General features: G+C 48.1%; 1 protein-coding gene across 3 annotated transcripts in view; it reads right to left on the bottom strand.

Annotated features, from left to right (window-relative positions):
* Window positions 1–12,446: 12,446 nt before the first annotated feature.
* Window positions 12,447–19,489, bottom strand: part of RHOA (ras homolog family member A) — a 61,877-nt gene continuing 54,834 nt past the window's right edge. For all 3 annotated transcript variants that reach the window (XM_077823419.1, XM_077823421.1, XM_077823420.1), the window contains 2 exons: window positions 15,381–15,511; window positions 12,447–13,723 (listed from right to left, as the gene is read on the bottom strand). In XM_077823419.1, the coding sequence (XP_077679545.1) occupies window positions 13,550–13,723; window positions 15,381–15,511 (305 nt within the window). In that variant the 3' untranslated portion in view covers window positions 12,447–13,549. The remainder of the gene's footprint in view (window positions 13,724–15,380; window positions 15,512–19,489) is intronic.

Here is a 19,489-nt window from a genome sequence, read left to right as displayed (position 1 = left end):
CCTCGTATATGGAGGGGAGCCACCCCGCCACCCCGGAGGTCACCCCGCTAGTGCCCGGAGCGACACTCGCCCCGAGGCTCACCGGGGTTGTGGGTGGTGAGGGGGCAGGTGGGGCTCCGTCGGGGTCCTTCGAAGGAAGGGACTCGAGGGGAGGGACGGCACTGCCCTCCCGTGCTGCCACGATGTCCCCAGCCGGCACCAGGGGATGGTGTGCACCCGCGGGCAAGACAGAGGGCTCGGCATCGGCGCCCCCCTTTCTGGTCTTCCGGGGGGCTTCCGCATCGGTGGAAGGGGGCGGAGCTCGAGCCTTCCGCTTGCCCCGCTTCCCCTGGACTAGGGCCCAGCCCTCCATGGCATCATCGGGGGGCTGGCTACCAGGGGTCGGGTCAGGGGGCAAGGATGATGGCTCAGGGACCGTGGGAGGCAGCGGTGGGGCGGAATACGGGAGGAAAGAGTCCCCCTGGGGCGGGCCCTCTCCCACGCTCGGCGGCATCCCTGCCGCACCCTCCTCTGGGGGCCCCGCCAAATCGCAGGTAGCAGAGGCGGGGCTCTCCCGCTCGTCTGGGCGTGCTGGGGGGAGCACCCCGCGGGCCCGAGCGGGAGCAGTGGTGAGCTGAGTGGGAGGAGGGGCGGCTTCGTTCGCCGGGCAGCCAGGGGCGCCGGCGATGACGGGGCCAGCGCCCTGCCGGGGCTCGGGGGTCCCGGATGCCTCTCCGTGCCGGGCCAAGGGGCAATCCCTCCGGACGTGCCCCATCGCCCGGCAGAGGTAGCACCGGGCCTCCCCCGTAGAATAATGCACCCGGTAGTGGGCCCCCTGGTAGGGGATCAAAAAGGACCCCTCAAGCGCCTCTCCGTCGCGTGCCGCCGGCGGCAGTTGCAGCTGCACTTGCCGGCGGAACGAGAGGACGTGACGGAGGGCGGGGTCCTTACAGCCCAAGGGTAGAGGGCTCAGGACGGAGATGGGCTTCCCCAGGGTAGAGAGGGCAGGTAGGAGGGCGGCATTAGGAAGGAAGGGAGGGACGGAGGTCAGGACCAGGCGGACGCCCAGGTCGTCCAGCGGCTCGAGGGGGACGAACACGCCCCCCACCGCCAGGCCCTTCTCCACCGCCTCCTGGGCGGCGGCCTCCGACGCCAGGAAGAAAACCACCTTCCCGTACATCTTGGAGGCCGCCACAATGGCCATGGGCCCCACCACCCTCGCCATCGCCCGCACGTACGTCTCCACGTGGGGCGAGGCGGGCACCAGGAGGCAACGGACGCCGTGCTTCCTCGTCATGTTGGGAAAGGGGCCCTGGCCGCTATAGCTGGTAGCGGAGGCGGTGGACGGGAGAGATGACGTAGCAGCAGGCGGGCGGGCTGCCGCCACCTGGGCGTACGCCCTGGGGGTCGGGGGAGGGGCACCCGCAGAGCTGGTGGAAGGAGCAGCGGGGTGGGAGGCCGCGGCCGGTGGCGGGGCCGCGGCAGTGAGGGCAGTCCCTGCCATGGAGGGCCTGGGCTTTTTCGCAGGGTCCTTCCCCTTCTTCCTACCCCGGCCCTTCCCCCCGGCTGGGGGGACTCCCCCAGAATCTAAAGGGGGGGGGGAACGTGGCAGCAACGGAGGTCACCTCGGTGCCTGCCGCTGCCGGCGCCCCAGCGGGGGCGGTAACGGGTGGTTTGGCAGCGGCGGCTGAGGTAGAGGCTCGGGGGGGTGACGGAGGGGCAGGCGGGGGAGGGGTAACGAGGGCTGTTGGAGGGGCCCCCCCCCGTCGTATCCCCCGCCATAATGAGCAGGGAGGGAGGGAAGGACACCGGAAGGAGAAGGGGAAGGGTGAGGCAGGTCAACCACTCCTCCCCGCTAGGCTGCAGGCAGGGGAGGAGGGCGCCAAAGGGGATGGGCTGGACAGGGGGGCTTGGGAGGGCTCGTAGGGGACAGTCACCGACTCAGAGTAAAACAAAAAAAAAAACTGGCTCCTCTAGTTGCACTGGGGGAGGGAGGGGGGTCAGAACAACAGTCGGGGGGTGCGGTGAGGTTGGGGCAAACTCAAACAGGGGAAGGGCACAAGCGCATGGGAGGGGGCATGGGCGCACTGAAGAAGGGCCAAGCGGGGCAGGGCTATCACATGGGGAGGGGGGAGAACCAGGCTGGAGGCAGGACAGGGAACCTAGGGGCTGGCTTCAGAGGCAAGGGCGGGGCAAACAAGCAAGGGCTGCAGGGAGGGAAGGGCGGGGCAGGCAAACACACTGAAGCCAGCGAGGTGCTGGGGTAGAGGGGAGGGCAGAAAGGCTGCAAGGGGAAAATGGGGCAGGGAGCCAGGGACAAAGCTGGGGGCCGGTAAGGGGGGTCAGTCCAGGATGGGGCGGGGGGCACGTGCGCCCACGTGCGCTTGTGAAAGAAAGTCAATGCGGGCTGGCTGCTGCTGCAGGCCCCAAAGGTGGTGAAAGGGGCAGCAGGCCCAGCAGGCAGTGGAATCCCAGAAGCAGGAGCTTGAGGCAGATGGTGAGTGTCCGCTGGGGGTGGTGGAGGGGGCAGCGCCGACGGTGGTGGTGGTGGGGGGAGGACACACTGGTGGACTAGGGGGCAGGCTCCACGCCACACCCCCCGTGTCCCCGCAAACACAGTCAAAACCCCCACCACAAGAGCACAGTCCGAGAGTTACTCAGCTTCCTGGCCCCCTCCACAGTGGTCTACAGAGTCCGTGTGCGCTCCCCAGCAGCAAATGGCCTCGTCCCCTCCTCCTTCGGGGTCCGGCAGCGCTCAGGCGGCAGCAGCAGCAGCTCCAGGCAGCAACCCGGTGGCCAGGCAGGCAGAGAGGACCCCTCACAGGTGGTGTTGATGGTGGTGGTATTATCCACAGCAGCGGTAGCGCCAACGGCTGGGGTAGGGGTCCCTCACTCCCCTCCCTCTGGGGAGCGGGCCAGCAGCGCCCCCCAAGGGGCTGCAGTTGGAAAGTAGTGACAGCACCCAAGGGTGGGCGGGTCCAGTAGCTGGCCAGCAACCAGGTAGGGGAGATGGCGTCCGGCCCGGCCAGGGGGGCAGCTGGAGCAGGAGCAGTGGTGGCAGCGGCAGCAGCAAGGGCCAAGGGCCAAGGCCCCGCAGCAGGAGCAGCAGTCTCCCTCCTCCTTCCAGACTAGGGGGGTACAGGAGTCTGGTAGAAGGCAAATATACTAGCCACCGGATGAACAGGTTTCTGTTCCCTGAGTGACCAGAGCAGGGGCTGTACTAGAGCAATCAGGAACCTGCTCGAACCAAGTAAGACAGGCAAGCTAATTAAGACACCTGAAGTCAATTAAGAACATACTAGAATCAATTATGGCAGGTAGACTAATCAGGACACCTGGTTTAAAAAAGGACCTTCCATCAGTTAGTGGAGGGCATGCAAGGAGTGGGGAGTGAGAAGGTATGTTGCTGTAGGACTGAGGAGTACAAGTGTGATTAGGGGGTTGGACTAGATGCCCTCCTGAGGTCTCTTCCAACCCTGATATTCTATGATTAGGCTTCAGGAGGAAGGTCCTGCAGTGATGATAAAGAAGGTGCTTAGGGGGAGGCTATGGGGAAGTAGCCCCAGAAGATGTAGTTGTAGCTGTCACATAACTGATATAAAAAGAAAAGGAGTACTTGTGGCACCTTAGAGACTAACCAATTTATTTGAGCATGAGCTTTCGTGAGCTACAGCTCACTTCATCAGATGCATACCGTGGAAACTGCAGCAGACTTTATATATACACAGAGAATATGAAACAATACCTCCTCCCACCCCACTGTCCTGCTGGTAATAGCTTATCTAAAGTAATCTTCAGGTTAGGCCATTTCCAGCACAAATCCAGGTTTTCTCACCCTCCACCCCCCCCACACAAATTCACTCTCCTGCTGGTGATAGCCCATCCAAAGTGACAACTCTTTACACAATGTGCATGATAATCAAGTTAGGCCATTTCCTGCACAAATCCAGGTTCTCTCACTCCCTCACCCCCCTCCAAAAACCCACCCCCATACACACACAAACTCACTCTCCTGCTGGTAATAGCTCATCCAAACTGACCACTCTCCAAGTTTAAATCCAAGTTAAACCAGAACATCTGGGGGGGGGGTAGGAAAAAACAAGAGGAAATAGGCTACCTTGCATAATGACTTAGCCACTCCCAGTCTCTATTTAAGCCTAAATTAATAGTATCCAATTTGCAAATGAATTCCAATTCAGCAGTTTCTCGCTGGAGTCTGGATTTGAAGTTTTTTTGTTTTAAGATAGCGACCTTCATGACTGTGATTGCGTGACCAGAGAGATTGAAGTGTTCTCCGACTGGTTTATGAATGTTATAATTCTTGACATCTGATTTGTGTCCATTTATTCTTTTACGTAGAGACTGTCCAGTTTGACCAATGTACATGGCAGAGGGGCATTGCTGGCACATGATGGCATAAATCACATTGGTGGATGTGCAGGTGAACGAGCCTCTGACAGTGTGGCTGATGTGATTAGGCCCTGTGATGGTGTCCCCTGAATAGATATGTGGGCACAATTGGCAACGGGCTTTGTTGCAAGGATAAGTTCCTGGGTTAGTGGTTCTGTTGTGTGGTATGTGGTTGTTGGTGAGTATTTGCTTCAGGTTGCGGGGCTGTCTGTAGGCAAGGACTGGCCTGTCTCCCAAGATTTGTGAGAGTGTTGGGTCATCCTTTAGGATAGGTTGTAGATCCTTAATAATGCGTTGGAGGGGTTTTAGTTGGGGGCTGAAGGTGACGGCTAGTGGCGTTCTGTTATTTTCTTTGTTAGGCCTGTCCTGTAGTAGGTAACTTCTGGGAACTCTTCTGGCTCTATCAATCTGTTTCTTTACTTCCGCAGGTGGGTATTGTAGTTGTAAGAAAGCTTGACAGAGATCTTGTAGGTGTTTGTCTCTGTCTGAGGGGTTGGAGCAAATGCGGTTGTATCGCAGAGCTTGGCTGTAGACGATGGATCGTGTGGTGTGGTCAGGGTGAAAGCTGGAGGCATGCAGGTAGGAATAGCGGTCAGTAGGTTTCCGGTATAGGGTGGTGTTTATGTGACCATTGTTTATTAGCACTGTAGTGTCCAGGAAGTGGATCTCTTGTGTGGACTGGACCAGGCTGAGGTTGGTGGTGGGATGGAAATTGTTGAAATCATGGTGGAATTCCTCAAGGGCTTCTTTTCCATGGGTCCAGATGATGAAGATGTCATCAATATAGCGCAAGTAGAGTAGGGGCTTTAGGGGACAAGAGCTGAGGAAGCGTTGTTCTAAATCAGCCATAAAAATGTTGGCATACTGTGGGGCCATGCGGGTACCCATAGCAGTGCCGCTGATCTGAAGGTATACATTGTCCCCAAATGTGAAATAGTTATGGGTAAGGACAAAGTCACAAAGTTCAGCCACCAGGTTAGCCGTGACATTATCAGGGATAGTGTTCCTGACGGCTTGTAGTCCATCTTTGTGTGGAATGTTGGTGTAGAGGGCTTCTACATCCATAGTGGCCAGGATGGTGTTATCAGGAAGATCATCGATGGATTGAAGTTTCCTCAGGAAGTCAGTGGTGTCTCGAAGGTAGCTGGGAGTGCTGGTAGCGTAGGGCCTGAGGAGGGAGTCTACATAGCCAGACAATCCTGCTGTCAGGGTGCCAATGCCTGAAATGATGGGGCGCCCAGGAGTTCCAGGTTTATGGATCTTGGGTAGTAGATAGAATATCCCAGGTCGGGGTTCCAGGGGTGTGTCTGTGCGGATTTGATCTTGTGCTTTTTCAGGAAGTTTCTTGAGCAAATGCTGTAGTTGCTTTTGGTAACTCTCAGTGGGATCATAGGGTAATGGCTTGTAGAAACTCGTGTTGGAGAGCTGCCGAGCAGCCTCTTGTTCATATTCCGACCTATTCATGATGACAACAGCACCTCCTTTGTCAGCCTTTTGTCAGACAGGCCAGTCCTTGCCTACAGACAGCCCCGCAACCTGAAGCAAATACTCACCAACAACCACATACCACACAACAGAACCACTAACCCAGGAACTTATCCTTGCAACAAAGCCCGTTGCCAATTGTGCCCACATATCTATTCAGGGGACACCATCACAGGGCCTAATCACATCAGCCACACTATCAGAGGCTCGTTCACCTGCACATCCACCAATGTGATTTATGCCATCATGTGCCAGCAATGCCCCTCTGCCATGTACATTGGTCAAACTGGACAGTCTCTACGTAAAAGAATAAATGGACACAAATCAGATGTCAAGAATTATAACATTCATAAACCAGTCGGAGAACACTTCAATCTCTCTGGTCACGCAATCACAGACATGAAGGTCGCTATCTTAAAACAAAAAAACTTCAAATCCAGACTCCAGCGAGAAACTGCTGAATTGGAATTCATTTGCAAATTGGATACTATTAATTTAGGCTTAAATAGAGACTGGGAGTGGCTAAGTCATTATGCAAGGTAGCCTATTTCCTCTTGTTTTTTCCTACCCCCCCCCCCAGATGTTCTGGTTTAACTTGGATTTAAACTTGGAGAGTGGTCAGTTTGGATGAGCTATTACCAGCAGGAGAGTGAGTTTGTGTGTGTATGGGGGTGGGTTTTTGGAGGGGGGTGAGGGAGTGAGAGAACCTGGATTTGTGCAGGAAATGGCCTAACTTGATTATCATGCACATTGTGTAAAGAGTTGTCACTTTGGATGGGCTATCACCAGCAGGAGAGTGAATTTGTGTGGGGGGGTGGAGGGTGAGAAAACCTGGATTTGTGCTGGAAATGGCCTAACCTGAAGATTACTTTAGATAAGCTATTACCAGCAGGACAGTGGGGTGGGAGGAGGTATTGTTTCATATTCTCTGTGTATATATAAAGTCTGCTGCAGTTTCCACGGTATGCATCTGATGAAGTGAGCTGTAGCTCACGAAAGCTCATGCTCAAATAAATTGGTTAGTCTCTAAGGTGCCACAAGTACTCCTTTTCTTTTTGCGAATACAGACTAACACGGCTGTTACTCTGATAACTGATATAGGAGATGTAGACAGCTGCTATCCACAGGGCCCTGGGCTGGAACTCAGTGTAGAGCGCAGACCTGGGTTCCCCCCATCCCACCCAACTCCTGATCGGACACAAGAGAAGTTGACCTGGTCTCTGAACAACAACAGAAAGGAAGGTCTAATTTGGAAAGGGATCTGGCTTGTCTCTGACCCACTATGTGGGACAACAAAGACTGCAGAGATTGTTCTCCATTTCCCCCATGCTGGCCTGTGATGAGCTTAGCTGAGTGAACAGCAGGTTTGAGCCTCTAGCAGAAGTGGCCAAACTGAGGGCTGCCGTGAACATCTGAGGTGAGCAAATCTGCCAAAAAAGTGCAGGACCCACCAAGGCAGAGGAGGAACTTTGTCTCAGCACATATACTCCTCCAAATCATTGTCATTTATTTATGTAAGGTTTTTTTTTTGCAAGGTCAGAAATAAAAATAATATACAGTTATCTCTATTCTTTACTGGACCTAAACAGAATTGAAACACAAATAAGGTACTCTGTACATTCTTGTCTTTTTTGTTTTTGTTGTTTCTTTTGCTTTTTCAGTTGCTTTTTTTTCAGACTTGTTAGCTAGTAAGTTTGCTGCTGTAAAAAGTGATATTTGTATGTTTGTTAATATTTTTCACAGCAGCAGACTTGCTAGCTAGCTGGGAGGCAGTGAAAAGCGATATTAACAAACATACAAATATCACTTTTCACAGCAGATTTACTCAGCCCCGGCAAGCTGGGGAACAAATTAAGCCCTGGATGGGGAGGTGGGGGGGTAGGGAGGCAGTGGGGGCCAGGGGTGATAGGCAGCGGGGGCCAGCAACAATGGGGGTGTGTGTGTGACTTGGGCTGGTGCTCGAAGCCCTGTGGCCAGGGACTGGAGCCTGCTGCTGTATGGCTGAAACCTGGGGTGGGAGGACGCAATGGGGGCCAGAGCCTGAAGCCCCAAGGCCATATCCTGGAGGCTCAGAGCCGGAGCCCACCACCATGCGGCCAGAGCCCAGGGATGGAGGAGACAGCAGGAGACAGGGGTGATAGGGGGAGTGGTGAGCCTGGGCTGGAGCCCACTGCTGTGCAGCCCCAAACCCAATGGGCAGAACTGGCACCCCTGGGCTGAATCCAGAAGCCCGAGCCCCACCACCCCCAGGAAGGTGGGGGGAATCTGCCAGCCGCCTGCTTCTCCGGCATTTCTGGCTACAGAGGGGGCAGGGCCCAACCCCTGCTGGTGGCCCCAGGGGAGGGGCCACCTCTTCCTCTCCTACCAATCACCAACCAGGAGGCTGTGGTGGCAGGAAAAGCCCCTGGTGGCAGCATGCGGCCATGGTGGCCGCATTTGAGAAACGCTGGGCTAGAGGCTGTGTGAGACTAGGCAGCAAGTGGGGTGGCACTCAGTTTAAGATTTAACAGTTATTAACCTTGTGCTGTGGTGACATGTATGCAACTAGCCATTCCCCCTGGCCAGCCATAGACCCAGTCAGAAGTTGCTTTGTGGCTGGAGCCTGCTTGGTTACAAAACTGTGGTGGTGGTGTGGATGGGCTCTGAATCTACACTGTTTCCCCAGGGGCATGGAGCAGATGGAGAATAAAAAGGTTTGTGAGCCCTGGGACTCCATGCGATGCAGGCTGAAAGGAAGCAACGAAGATGAAATGCTGCTACCTGGAGTTACTTTTGTTCCTTTAAACTTTGCTGTGGGAGATCTGGGTGGCAATTAGTCCCTGGTGACTGAGTCTGTGGATTTTGGCAACACATCTGTGTAAACAAACCTCTCCCCGTGCTGTGCAGGCGCAGGCTCAGTACGCTCAGGCTGACCTGCTTCCTTCCCCAGCACGTCAGTTCCTGCAGGCAGTTAGTTTAGTGCTCGCACTGGGGAAAGCAAGAGAGCAGCTGCTCATCCCCACTTGCCAAAGCGGCCCCAACTCCCAGCTGCTTTGGCAACTCACCAGGCTCATCAGGGCTGCACTGAATTTGCATAGACAGGAAAGTTCATCTTTAATCAAGAGCAAGAGTGTGGCCCAACCGCTACCCATGGCAGTGGGAGGTTTCTCCAGAGCCCCAGCATCGCAGGACACTTGGTGTGGCTACAGCCATCAGTGTTGCAAGTGTCACAGGCACGCAGGCAGCAGAAAGTAGCTGAGCAGCAGAGCAGAGTGAGAGCTTGTGAAATCATAGAATATCAGGGTTGGAAGGGACCTCAGGAGGTCATCTAGTCCAACCCCCTGCTCAAAGCAGGACCAAGCCTCAATTTTTGCCCCAGGTCCCTAAATGGCCTCTGTGGCAGTTCAATGATGAGACAGAACACAGCTTTATGCAAGCAAGCAGGCTGGTCAGCTGAGATGGGCTGTTCTGCCCCCCGCCTTCCACCTTCTCCTTTTATTATATTTCTCCGCCCTATGCATTACACACTTCTACCGCAAAAAGATACACAAAGGAATGTATGACGTTGATTAATATACTTATTTACCATCTTTTATCTACTACAATCCTGGTTCTCAGGCCTTGAGCCCAGGCTAAGAAAGCTTCCCACAGTCACTGTCCCTTAATCAAGTTCTCATGGTTCATATCTAGCCCTTGTCCTTGGATAGAGCAATGTGTGCATTGCTTCTACAAAACAGTCAGGGTGTGCCCTGCCTGCTTCCAGGTGGAATAACTAAACATGAACCCTTCAGGCCTCCTCAAGGATTGAACTCACAATCCTCACAAGGTGGGCCATTTCCAGCATAAAATACCTAGGGAGGTGGTGAAATCTCCTTCCTTTGAGGTTTTTAAAGATCAGGCTTGACAAAGCCCTGGCTGGGATGATTTACTTCATGTTGGTCCTGCTTTGACCAGGGCGTTGGACTAGATGACCTCCTAAGGTCCCCTCCAACCCTGATATTCTATGATAATATACAAAAGAGTTTGCTACTTTAACTAGAGTAACCCCAACAGTTTCAGTTTAAAGATAGCACTGGCTTAAGTAAGTTTATTTAAACTACAACAAGAGAGATTTTTAATAAGTATAAATAAGGTATTCAAGTCAGAAATGACAGGTTTCAGAGTAGCAGCCGCGTTAGTCTGTGTTCGCAAAAAGAAAAGGAGTACTAGTGGCACCTTAGAGACTAACCAATTTATTTGAGCATAAGCTTTCGTGAGCTACAGCTCACTTCATCGGATGCATCTGACGAATTGCATAAATTGGTTAGTCTCTAAGGTGCCACTAGTACTCCTTTTCTTTTTGCAAGTCAGAAATGGTTACAAATGAAATAAAGCTAAAACACATTCTAGCAGCTAAAATGTAACTAGACTTGGTTCAAGGTTAAAATCCTCACCACATATTCCCAGCAACAGGGCAGACAAAATTCTCACATCAAAACCCCTTCCAAAATCCAAAGGCTGGTTCCTGTGTTTTCTTAGGTGAAAGAGAGAGAAGGGGAGAGCAATAAGGAGAGAAAGAAAATACCTAGGGCATTTTTGCTCCTCACTTTTATAGTCCAGCCACGCTTTGAAATGCATTTTCCTAAGGGTCACCCTAGTTAAGTCCCTTTTCACTGTGATGGCAGAGATGTAGAGTCTCATGATGAAGGAGATTCCCTGTTGGTGTTTGCTAAAATGCAGATTGAGCTGTTCCTACTCCTGCCATTGATGAAGAACAGCCACTTGACTAGTGATTACCAATCAACTTTGATGACACCTGGCTTGAGGCAACAGCTAGTCCTTGAGGAACAGGTTTACCTCCTTCCCAGACTTGTCTTGTAAACACATTTCAGTCATAATTTCAGCATATGTTCATAGCTTTATGTTGTTATACACATTTCACCACATTATTGATCAGCGAGTTATTAGTTTTCAAATGATACCTCACAAGGCATATTTTGTACAAAGAGCATTTTGTACAAAGTGGTCTGTAGGGTGTGAATACATGGGTGCATTCAGTCACAATCAGCATCTAGATCTTTAATAAAAATTAAATAGTATTGAACTAATCCCTACAGAATTCTGCTAGAAAAAGCTCCACTTATTGATACCCCCCATTACTAACTACATTTTGAGAGCTGAAACCTGTCATTTTGAGAGCTGAGAGCCAGTTTTTAATGCCTTGTTAATTCCAAAAATACAAGTTTTTTAAATCAAAGTGTTATGTGGTACCAAGTCAAATGCCTTGGAGAAACCCAAGTATATTGTATCACCACATCCGATGAAGTGAGCTGTAGCTCACGAAAGCTCATGCTCAAATAAATTGGTTAGTCTCTAAGGTGCCACAAGTACTCCTTTTCTTTTTGTATCATCGCAGTTGCCTTTATCAATCAGATCTGTAATTCTATCAAAAAGAACAAAAGATTTCTTTGACAAGCCTTATCTTCCATGAAACCAAGCTGACCGGCATTATCAACAAAGAATTAGAGGTTAAAAATAAAGACAAATTAATTCTTCCATTATTTTACCCAGGATTGCTGTCAGGCTGTCTTCCCTGTCTTCTACATGGGGGGTTATTGCTTTACTAAATTGCATGGGAATTTAAACAGCACTAAAAGATTAGATTTGAACTCCTGCTCTCCTCTTTCCTGGCTTAGGAAACTTTTCCTTAGGCTACAGGGATGGATGGATGAAGGAGTTAGAGTCGGTCTGTCTCAAATTAGAGTTCGGCAGGTTTAACTTGGTGCCTGTTTTCCATCAGAGAAAAGTTATACAATGCTCCATCAACAAATACTCTCACAGTATAACTGATATCTAGGCATCCTCACATGAGGAGCAGCAATATGGCCAAAGGCCAGGCCCAGACGTGTTTTAGGTTTGTTGCAAGAGGGGTACAATGAAAAAATGAGACAATCCACACAAAAAATTGGTTATTTTTTATTCTCATTATCAATATATTTTTCATAAAACCACCACGAGTGCTGTTAGCATCGCTTAAAGTTTGCATTCTGCTCTGGGTTTTGCTCTTTCAATGAGATTTTTACACTTTAAAGGTTTAAAACGCCTGTTAACACTGGGTTAGAGTTCTGTTTTAACATACCACCTCTCTCATGTCCATATAGGAATACAAAGAGCATGGCACAAATTCTGTATCCACTCTCCTTTGTGGCACAGGGCACACAGCTCACACATACCATTACCAACCAGGGAAACATGGCTCAGCAAGTCAACTTCAACTGTTGCAGCAGCCAAGTGTCTGGGAGCTAATGGTCTAGTTTGAAGGGTCTTTCACAAGAGATTCCTCAAGGGGAAAGAGTTCATTTTTGGGCACTGGAGAGCAGCGAAAAGATGCTGGAATTCAATGGTTGGGTTCTGCCACTCTCCGAATTTGCTGCAGGCACCAGCATGGAATCCATTGCTGCTAAAGGTATTCAAGTGCCTGGACGTGCCGGGTGAATTTCTAACATAGTTCTATCAAAATGAGATTTTTGTCTGAGCCTGTAAAATGCAGGGCCTCAGGGCACCTGCATAACAAATACTGTGCAAAGAGGAACACAAATACCAGGATACCGGGAGCTTAGAAAACTGCCTTTATTCTATTAGTAGTTGGAAAAAGGAAATAATACAGAAGAGTTTAGCTGGCTGCAGATCAGCAAGAAGTTCACAGATGGGAGTTTGGCCACCAGGTGGTAACCAAGCAATACATAGAGAACTTGCATTTTTATAGCCTTGAGCTGAGTCCAGCAGGTTAACTTAAAGCTTCTGAAATGTTCAGTTGCCTTGAGTGTGAACAGGCTGCCTTTCCCTGGCTCCTAAGGCAGGTGCCGGAAGATCACAGAAAAAATCCTCTTCCTGGGTGCAGATATTAGAAATTATACCATACAAATGGGTCAGACACTTACAAACAGGGAGGTGGGAGATGAATCAGCTGCTTTCAACGGGACTTTAATTTTCAAATAAACTTTCTTAAAAACAAACAAACCCAGAACACCTTATGCAGGGATTACAAGTTTAAGAGTATTAGGAAATCCAATTATACAAAAAATACTACATTGCGGCTGGGGCATATAGATTTATTTTTTGGTACCATACATTTAAGTGGCACTAATTACATGGTAACTAAAAGGTAACCAACATGAAACTACAGGACTGTCACTTTTTTGATGGGACTCTTATTTCAGGGTGGTCACAGTTTCAAACTATGGTTTTACACCCTACGCAGCCATGAAAAATGAAATCTCCCTAAAATGTGAAAGCACTGGCGTTATTCTGGACTCCACATACAGCCATGTAGCTCTTGTACCCCATTTGAATGGGACACTAGTTATAAAGTAGTTACAGCCCAATTCTCAGTGTTACCAGCTTTTCCCTCTTTCTAGAAAGAAGCAAGTTGGAGAATTGTCTTCAATTAGCGCCTGGCACATACTGCATGTGCAGACATTTATTAAAGGAATGCTGATGTTACTTGTGTGCACAGATGAATTTGATGCAGACTGTTATAAAAATCATAGTTGGCTTCTAAATATTGGTAGCAAGATGATTTGATTTTTAAATCTCTTAAGTAAATTATTATAGATAAATGAAAAAGGCCAGTAATCATACACTAAGATTAATAAACAGCACTTCAAAATTAATCAAGTGCAGGGTGCTGTCTGAGCCGTCTTCCCTTGGCCATGCTTTACAAGAGAAGGCAGCCAGATTTTTTCTTGCCACGCCGGGCTTGCAAAGCAGCTCTAGTGGCCATTTCAAAAACCTCCCTCACGCCGTCTTTGGTCTTTGCAGAGCACTCCATGTACCCGAATGCACCAATGCGGTTTGCCATGTCTCTGCCTTCTTCAGGTTTGACCGGCTCCTGTGCAATACAATAGTAAAAGCAAATTAATAGGGTCCAACAATGTACCTGAATAGATCATTCCTTTCATCACCTTCCAGGTTTGCCAGAAGTGCAAAATACATACTCTGTTTAGATCCCCATCTCGAATCTAAAATGCTAGCTTATTTTCTGGATTAAAACCCAGTTTAATTAAGAATAACGTTAAAAAAAACATTTTCCTTCCCACAGGTTGTAACATATCAACACCTCACATTACTGAAGAATTTTTAAAATCTCATTTACCTCATCACTTCATTTATTTACGTTTTGGACAATGAAAATGATAGCCCAGTTTGGGTCAGTGTCAATTATTTATAGTCCATTTATTCAGCGTCCAATTCTCATGCCATAGTATAAAAGCTTCAATATTTGTGTTGCAAACGCTTCAGAAGAATATATGTTGCCAAACAAACTGTTGCCATTGGCAATTTAAAAGTCATGGAACCAGTGACAATGATACTTGGGAAGTAAAAGCAATTTTACAAGTCATTACCATAGCAGTACCAACCCCCACAGCATTATTAACAGCTACAAAAATTGCCTTGTCACTTTTTGTTTAAAAGAAACATTATGCCAGGACAGTCAAGTTTGCCTATTTGGGCAGGGTATTCTCATGCTGAAGGATGACTACTTTTTACTAGACCTGGTATGCTACTGTTGGGGATTGTTTCAAAATGAACCTCATTTTGTCTTTACTCATGAACAAACCAAAGCAAGGCTGTTTGAGTTGTTAATATTTAAAACCATGTCCAGTGCAATGGTTTCTTTGGGGGAGAGTGCACTCTGAGTACTGGATAAATGGTATCTTACATGGTAATCTAAGCATCTATTTTGTTGCGCATGTGCTTGGTGTGTTGATTTTGCCTTATCACTGACCTCCCAACTCTTCTAGAACTACTCCTCCAATTTGGGGCCTTCATCTACCAATAGTCTAACTGATGAGAGAGAAATTCTTCATTTCTTTGAGAGTGACCTTTTCTGCTAGGAAGCCCCAAGGTTAGGAAAGCATTATTTGGTGCCTCTGACAAAATCCTTCATAAGAGGCTACTAAAGAAAATATCCAACTGCAACTGAGCATTGTTTGGCTCTTCAACGTCTGTATTTAACAACTTAGTTCTGATTTAAACTATGCAACCATAACACTTAAGTAACAGATATTGTGTTTATTTTTCATCTAAAAGAGGCTTTCAATTTTTTGTCCTGAATAACTGTCATTTCCAGCCCATTCTCCATGATCTATATTGCTCTGAACATTTTCCAATTTCAATACAAGCTCCACTTAGCTATTTCCCACAGATCATCACCTTGTTCCTGATACTTCATTGCAGGGCTGAGTCAAAACACACCCAGGGTGACCGGCTCTAGATCAGCTTAGCAAGAAACAGGAGCACAGAGAAGAGGGGTGGAGGAGACGGAATGCGATAAAGGAATCTAACACTTCTTCCTCTACCTAGTGGAGCCAAACTACACTAGAGAAGGATGAAGAGACAAATAGCTTTGTTCCAGAATGTGGTGCTGTGGGGATGGTGTCCAGGGAAAGCTGCCAATCAGTGCAGACACTGAGTTAATGTGCTCGTTAGCCATATTACAAAAAAACTGTCATGTTTTATTGTAAGAAGGGCAGAAAGAAACTTGCCTGCTTCATTTTGGCCAGCTCCCGTCGTGTGTGCTCATCATTTCTTAAGTCCTTCTTGTTTCCTACCAGTATGATAGGCACATTGGGGCAGAAATGTTTCACCTCTGGGGTCCACTTCTCTGGGATGTTTTCTGGAGGGAGGGGGAGAAAAAAGCAGAAGCGTCTCGTAATCCACATACAAGGCTAAAGAAAAGTGTTTGGGGTGGTTTTCTTTTTAAGATCATCTCTGCTTTCTGACTGGAACTATGCTACTTTATCCCATGACATTTCATTCAGCTTCTGGTGAGATATAAACCACTAAACATCACATTTCCTCCCTCCTGTTGCAACTACCACCAAATACACAAACATTCTGAAGCCAGGGCCTGTCTGTGATCTTCCCAAATTCCTGTTTGAAATTGTCTCTGATTTCCATCTTTCTGGTCACTAGCATGTCCATTTCTCCAAGCCCCATTCATATCCAGAAAGTCAGGATCTATACTCTGCATAGAGGGAATGGTCTGACAAATTCCAGAGGGAATGGTCTGACAAATTCCAGAGGGAATGGTCTGACAAATGTTTGAATTGTTGACTTTGAGAGACGCTTTGAGAGAAGAAGACTTCAACACCACAGCAGAGGAAATTCCTACACCAAACCTCAAGTGTTGCTCAAACAAACCTGTCCCACCATGGTCTCCAGAGCACAACCCATACATGCTCAAGGAGAATTTAGTCTCCTTTGCCACAACTATCAAGGAAATGCTATTCCCCAAAAGCAACCCCAATAGCAGGTAGAGCAATCCTTTCATAAACTTGTTCAACTGCACCGTGAGTGAAGGCTAGGAAACCTGTGCATTAGAGCACGGGAAGTAGAGATGGCATCACATCCACCTCAACAAAACTCAAACATAGCTTAACAGCCAGGCATTTGGGGGAAAACCCCTGGCACACAGAAAGGCCAAATAGCAGGCTACAGTGTTAGGAGCAAAGCTCTTACCCTACACAAACCTGGTATATTCAATGAGACAGACTGATGAAAGTAGTATCTTTCAAGACTGTCCCATCAAGCTTGCTGTTTCAGCTCAGTGCAACTAATGGGCAGCTCCACAGACAGAAGGGAGAGTGCCTCAAATGTTCCCTCTAATTTTTTTCCATCCATGTGCAGAATGAATTTTGCTTTGTGCACCAATATTGAGGTAATATGCAGATGTGCGCAACCAGTAGAAACTAAAAACCTAGCTATAATATATATTTTTAAAAAGTTACCATAGGGATAACTACTCCAACCAGGACAGGTTAGGCATTTTTAGAACTCACTACTCAAAAGAATTACATTTACGTGTAAGAGAGAAATAAAAAATATGAAATGCACAGACCAGTCAAAAAACAGCACTTTAAAAGAATAAAATTACAGAGAATATATGTGCATTGCAGGAAATACCAAGAAGTAACAATAACAATAATACAAGTACGTATTGGGAGGTGGGTGAGAGAGAGACAGAGTGTGAGAGTGAGACAGACACATGCTGCCCCTTTAAGTAGATCAGCATTCACTAGTCTGAAGGCTGCTTGTTCAGACACAGCAGCACCACCACCAGCAGCTCCGTCCCACTTCTGAGCCCTGAGTCGTGTATTTCCAGTCTCTGCACAAGCACCGTCCTGGCAAATTCCTACACAGCATGGTTATTCCAAGCCAGAATCAGAGACAAAAGCATCCAAAAGTGCAAAGAGCTGTTCTCCGGTAGCATTCTATGGTAATGGCTAGTAGAACAGCAATTCCTCTTGGAGTTTTTCCATCATTCTCAAATTTTGTATATGTCAGTATCTGAACAGCACCAGACACATCCATCGTTTTGTCAAGCTGAATGACAAAAAAGGACTTTGCTTGATTTTGGCAATCACTTGTTCAGTCACATCATTTGCCATACGTGAATACGCCTTGCAATAGTGTCAGGGGAATTGGGGCAAGTTGAGTTGGTAGGGTAGGGTAACCACCTTTATGTATACAGTGCTATAAAATCCCTCCTGGCCAGAGGCAACATCCTGTTACCTGTAAAGGGTTAAGAAGCTCAGCTAACCTGGCTGGCACCTGACCCAAAGGACCAATAAGGGAACAAGATACTTTCAAATCTTGGGGGGAAAAGGCTTTTGTTTGCGCTCTTTAAGTGTTTGTTCTCTCTTCGGACAGAGAGGCCAGACAGAAATCCATCTTCTCCAACCCATCCTAATCCAAGTCTCCAATATTGCAACCAGTATAGGTAAGCCAGGAAAGGCCCATTAGTTTATCTTTTGTTTTATGTGAATTTTCCCTGTGTTAAGAGGGAGGTTTATTCCTGTTTTCTGTAACTTTAAGGTTTTGCCCAGAGGGGGATACTCTATGATTTGATTCTGAATACCCTGTAAAGTATTTTCCATTCTGATTTTACAGAGATGATTTTTACCTCTTTTTTTTTTTTTTTTACTTTTTTTTTTTTCCCCAATAAAATCCTTCTTTTAAGAACCTGACTGATTTTTCCATTGTTCCAAGATCTAGGGGTTTAGGTTTTTGATGATTTTGTAACCAATTGGTTAGGATATTATTCTCAAGCCTACCCAGGAAAGGGGGTGTGTAGGGCTTGGGGGGGATATTTTGCGGAAAGACGTCTCCAAGTGGTCTCTTTCCCTGTTCTTTGTTTAAGACACTTGGTGGTGGCAGCATACTGTTCAAGGACAAGGCAAAGTTTGTACCTTGGGGAAGTTTTTAACCTAAGCTGGTACGAATAAGCTTAGGGGGTCTTTCATGCGGGTCTCCACATCTGTACCCTAGAGTTCAGAGTAGGGAAAGAATCCTGACATGGTGGCAGAGCAGTGGGATCATTTTGAACCAAAAACACAGACCTGAAGAGGTTTTTATTTTTTTAAGCTGAGAGCAGCTAGAGGGTTTTCTGTCTATTTGCCTGGAGACAGAGGTGTTCGTTTTTTGTTTTGTTTTTTTTTTTTTTTACAAAGGAATTTTTCTTTTTTGAGCTGGAGTTTTCTCTACCTAAAGGCAGGGTAGTTAACCTCCTGAAGGGAAATTCACAAGTTTGTTTCTGTTTGTTTGTTTGTTTTTCCCTAACTCTCGGGTATAGCTAGAGTTAAGCACAAGAAAGCAGGAAAATGACCAGCAGTGAAGCAGCTAATAAACTAGAGCTGGCCAGATTCGAAGCTGAAGAGAAACAAAAAGAGCATGACAGACAGATGGCCTTAAGGTGCTTGGAGATGGAGGCAGAAAAATCCAGGGTGGAAGCAGAGAAAGCTGCCCACAAGAGAGCTATGGATGTCAGTTTACGTTCCAAAGCCCATTTGGAACCGTGGCTTCCTAAATGAACTCAGGGCCTTGGAAGCACTATTGGTACTAGAAGAGCCTGAAGCCTCAGCAGTACCCAGCCCAGGACTTGAGGATTCAGAAATGGGTGAAATCTGCCAAGACTGAGATCTTTTTGAGACAAGCTCGTTGTGGGAGAACTGGAACTCCTTGTCTTACAGGCTTCCCAGTACCTTCTGACATCTTTTTTTTTGCAGATCTGGGTGAAAGTGGTGCTGAGTAGACAAAGCACTATGCTCACTTGCAGGCTGATGTACAGGGGTTGCACTGACCTGGATCCAGGGCAGGAAGAAGACAGCACTCCATCATGCACTGGATGTGCTATGTTTGTCTTTCTTCCACAGGACAGATGCGACATTGTCTGTACAAAGTGCAAGCTGGTCTCCATACTGGAAGAGAAGGTTCAAGGTCTGGAGCAACAGGTATTGACCCTGCGTTGCATAAGAGAAACTGAAGATTTCCTGGACTGATGTCAGGATAGGCTTCTACGGGCACAAGGTTCTGAAGATTCAGAGCAGGCTGCACATCGGGGACAGAAGGATGGTGAAGAAATTTGGCATTATGTGACCTCCAGAAGAAAAAAGGGGAACGTCCATGTACCAGCAGGGCAGATACAAGTAAGTAACCGTTTTCATGTTCTCTCCACAGGTACTAATGCAGAGAGTGGACCAGATGATACGTCTGAGGGAAGGGAGCAGAAGGAGTCTCTGTCGATTGGAAGGCATGGGATGCACTGTCCTAAGGTTGGGGGTTCCACAACCACCGCTCCCAAGAGAAGGAGGCA

This window comes from Eretmochelys imbricata, chromosome 7 (genome assembly GCF_965152235.1).
Source record: "Eretmochelys imbricata isolate rEreImb1 chromosome 7, rEreImb1.hap1, whole genome shotgun sequence".
In the NCBI taxonomy this organism is placed as follows: Eukaryota; Metazoa; Chordata; order Testudines; family Cheloniidae; genus Eretmochelys; species Eretmochelys imbricata.
Note: the sequence above shows the minus strand (reverse complement) of the source record. Positions and strands in the feature narration are given on the sequence as shown.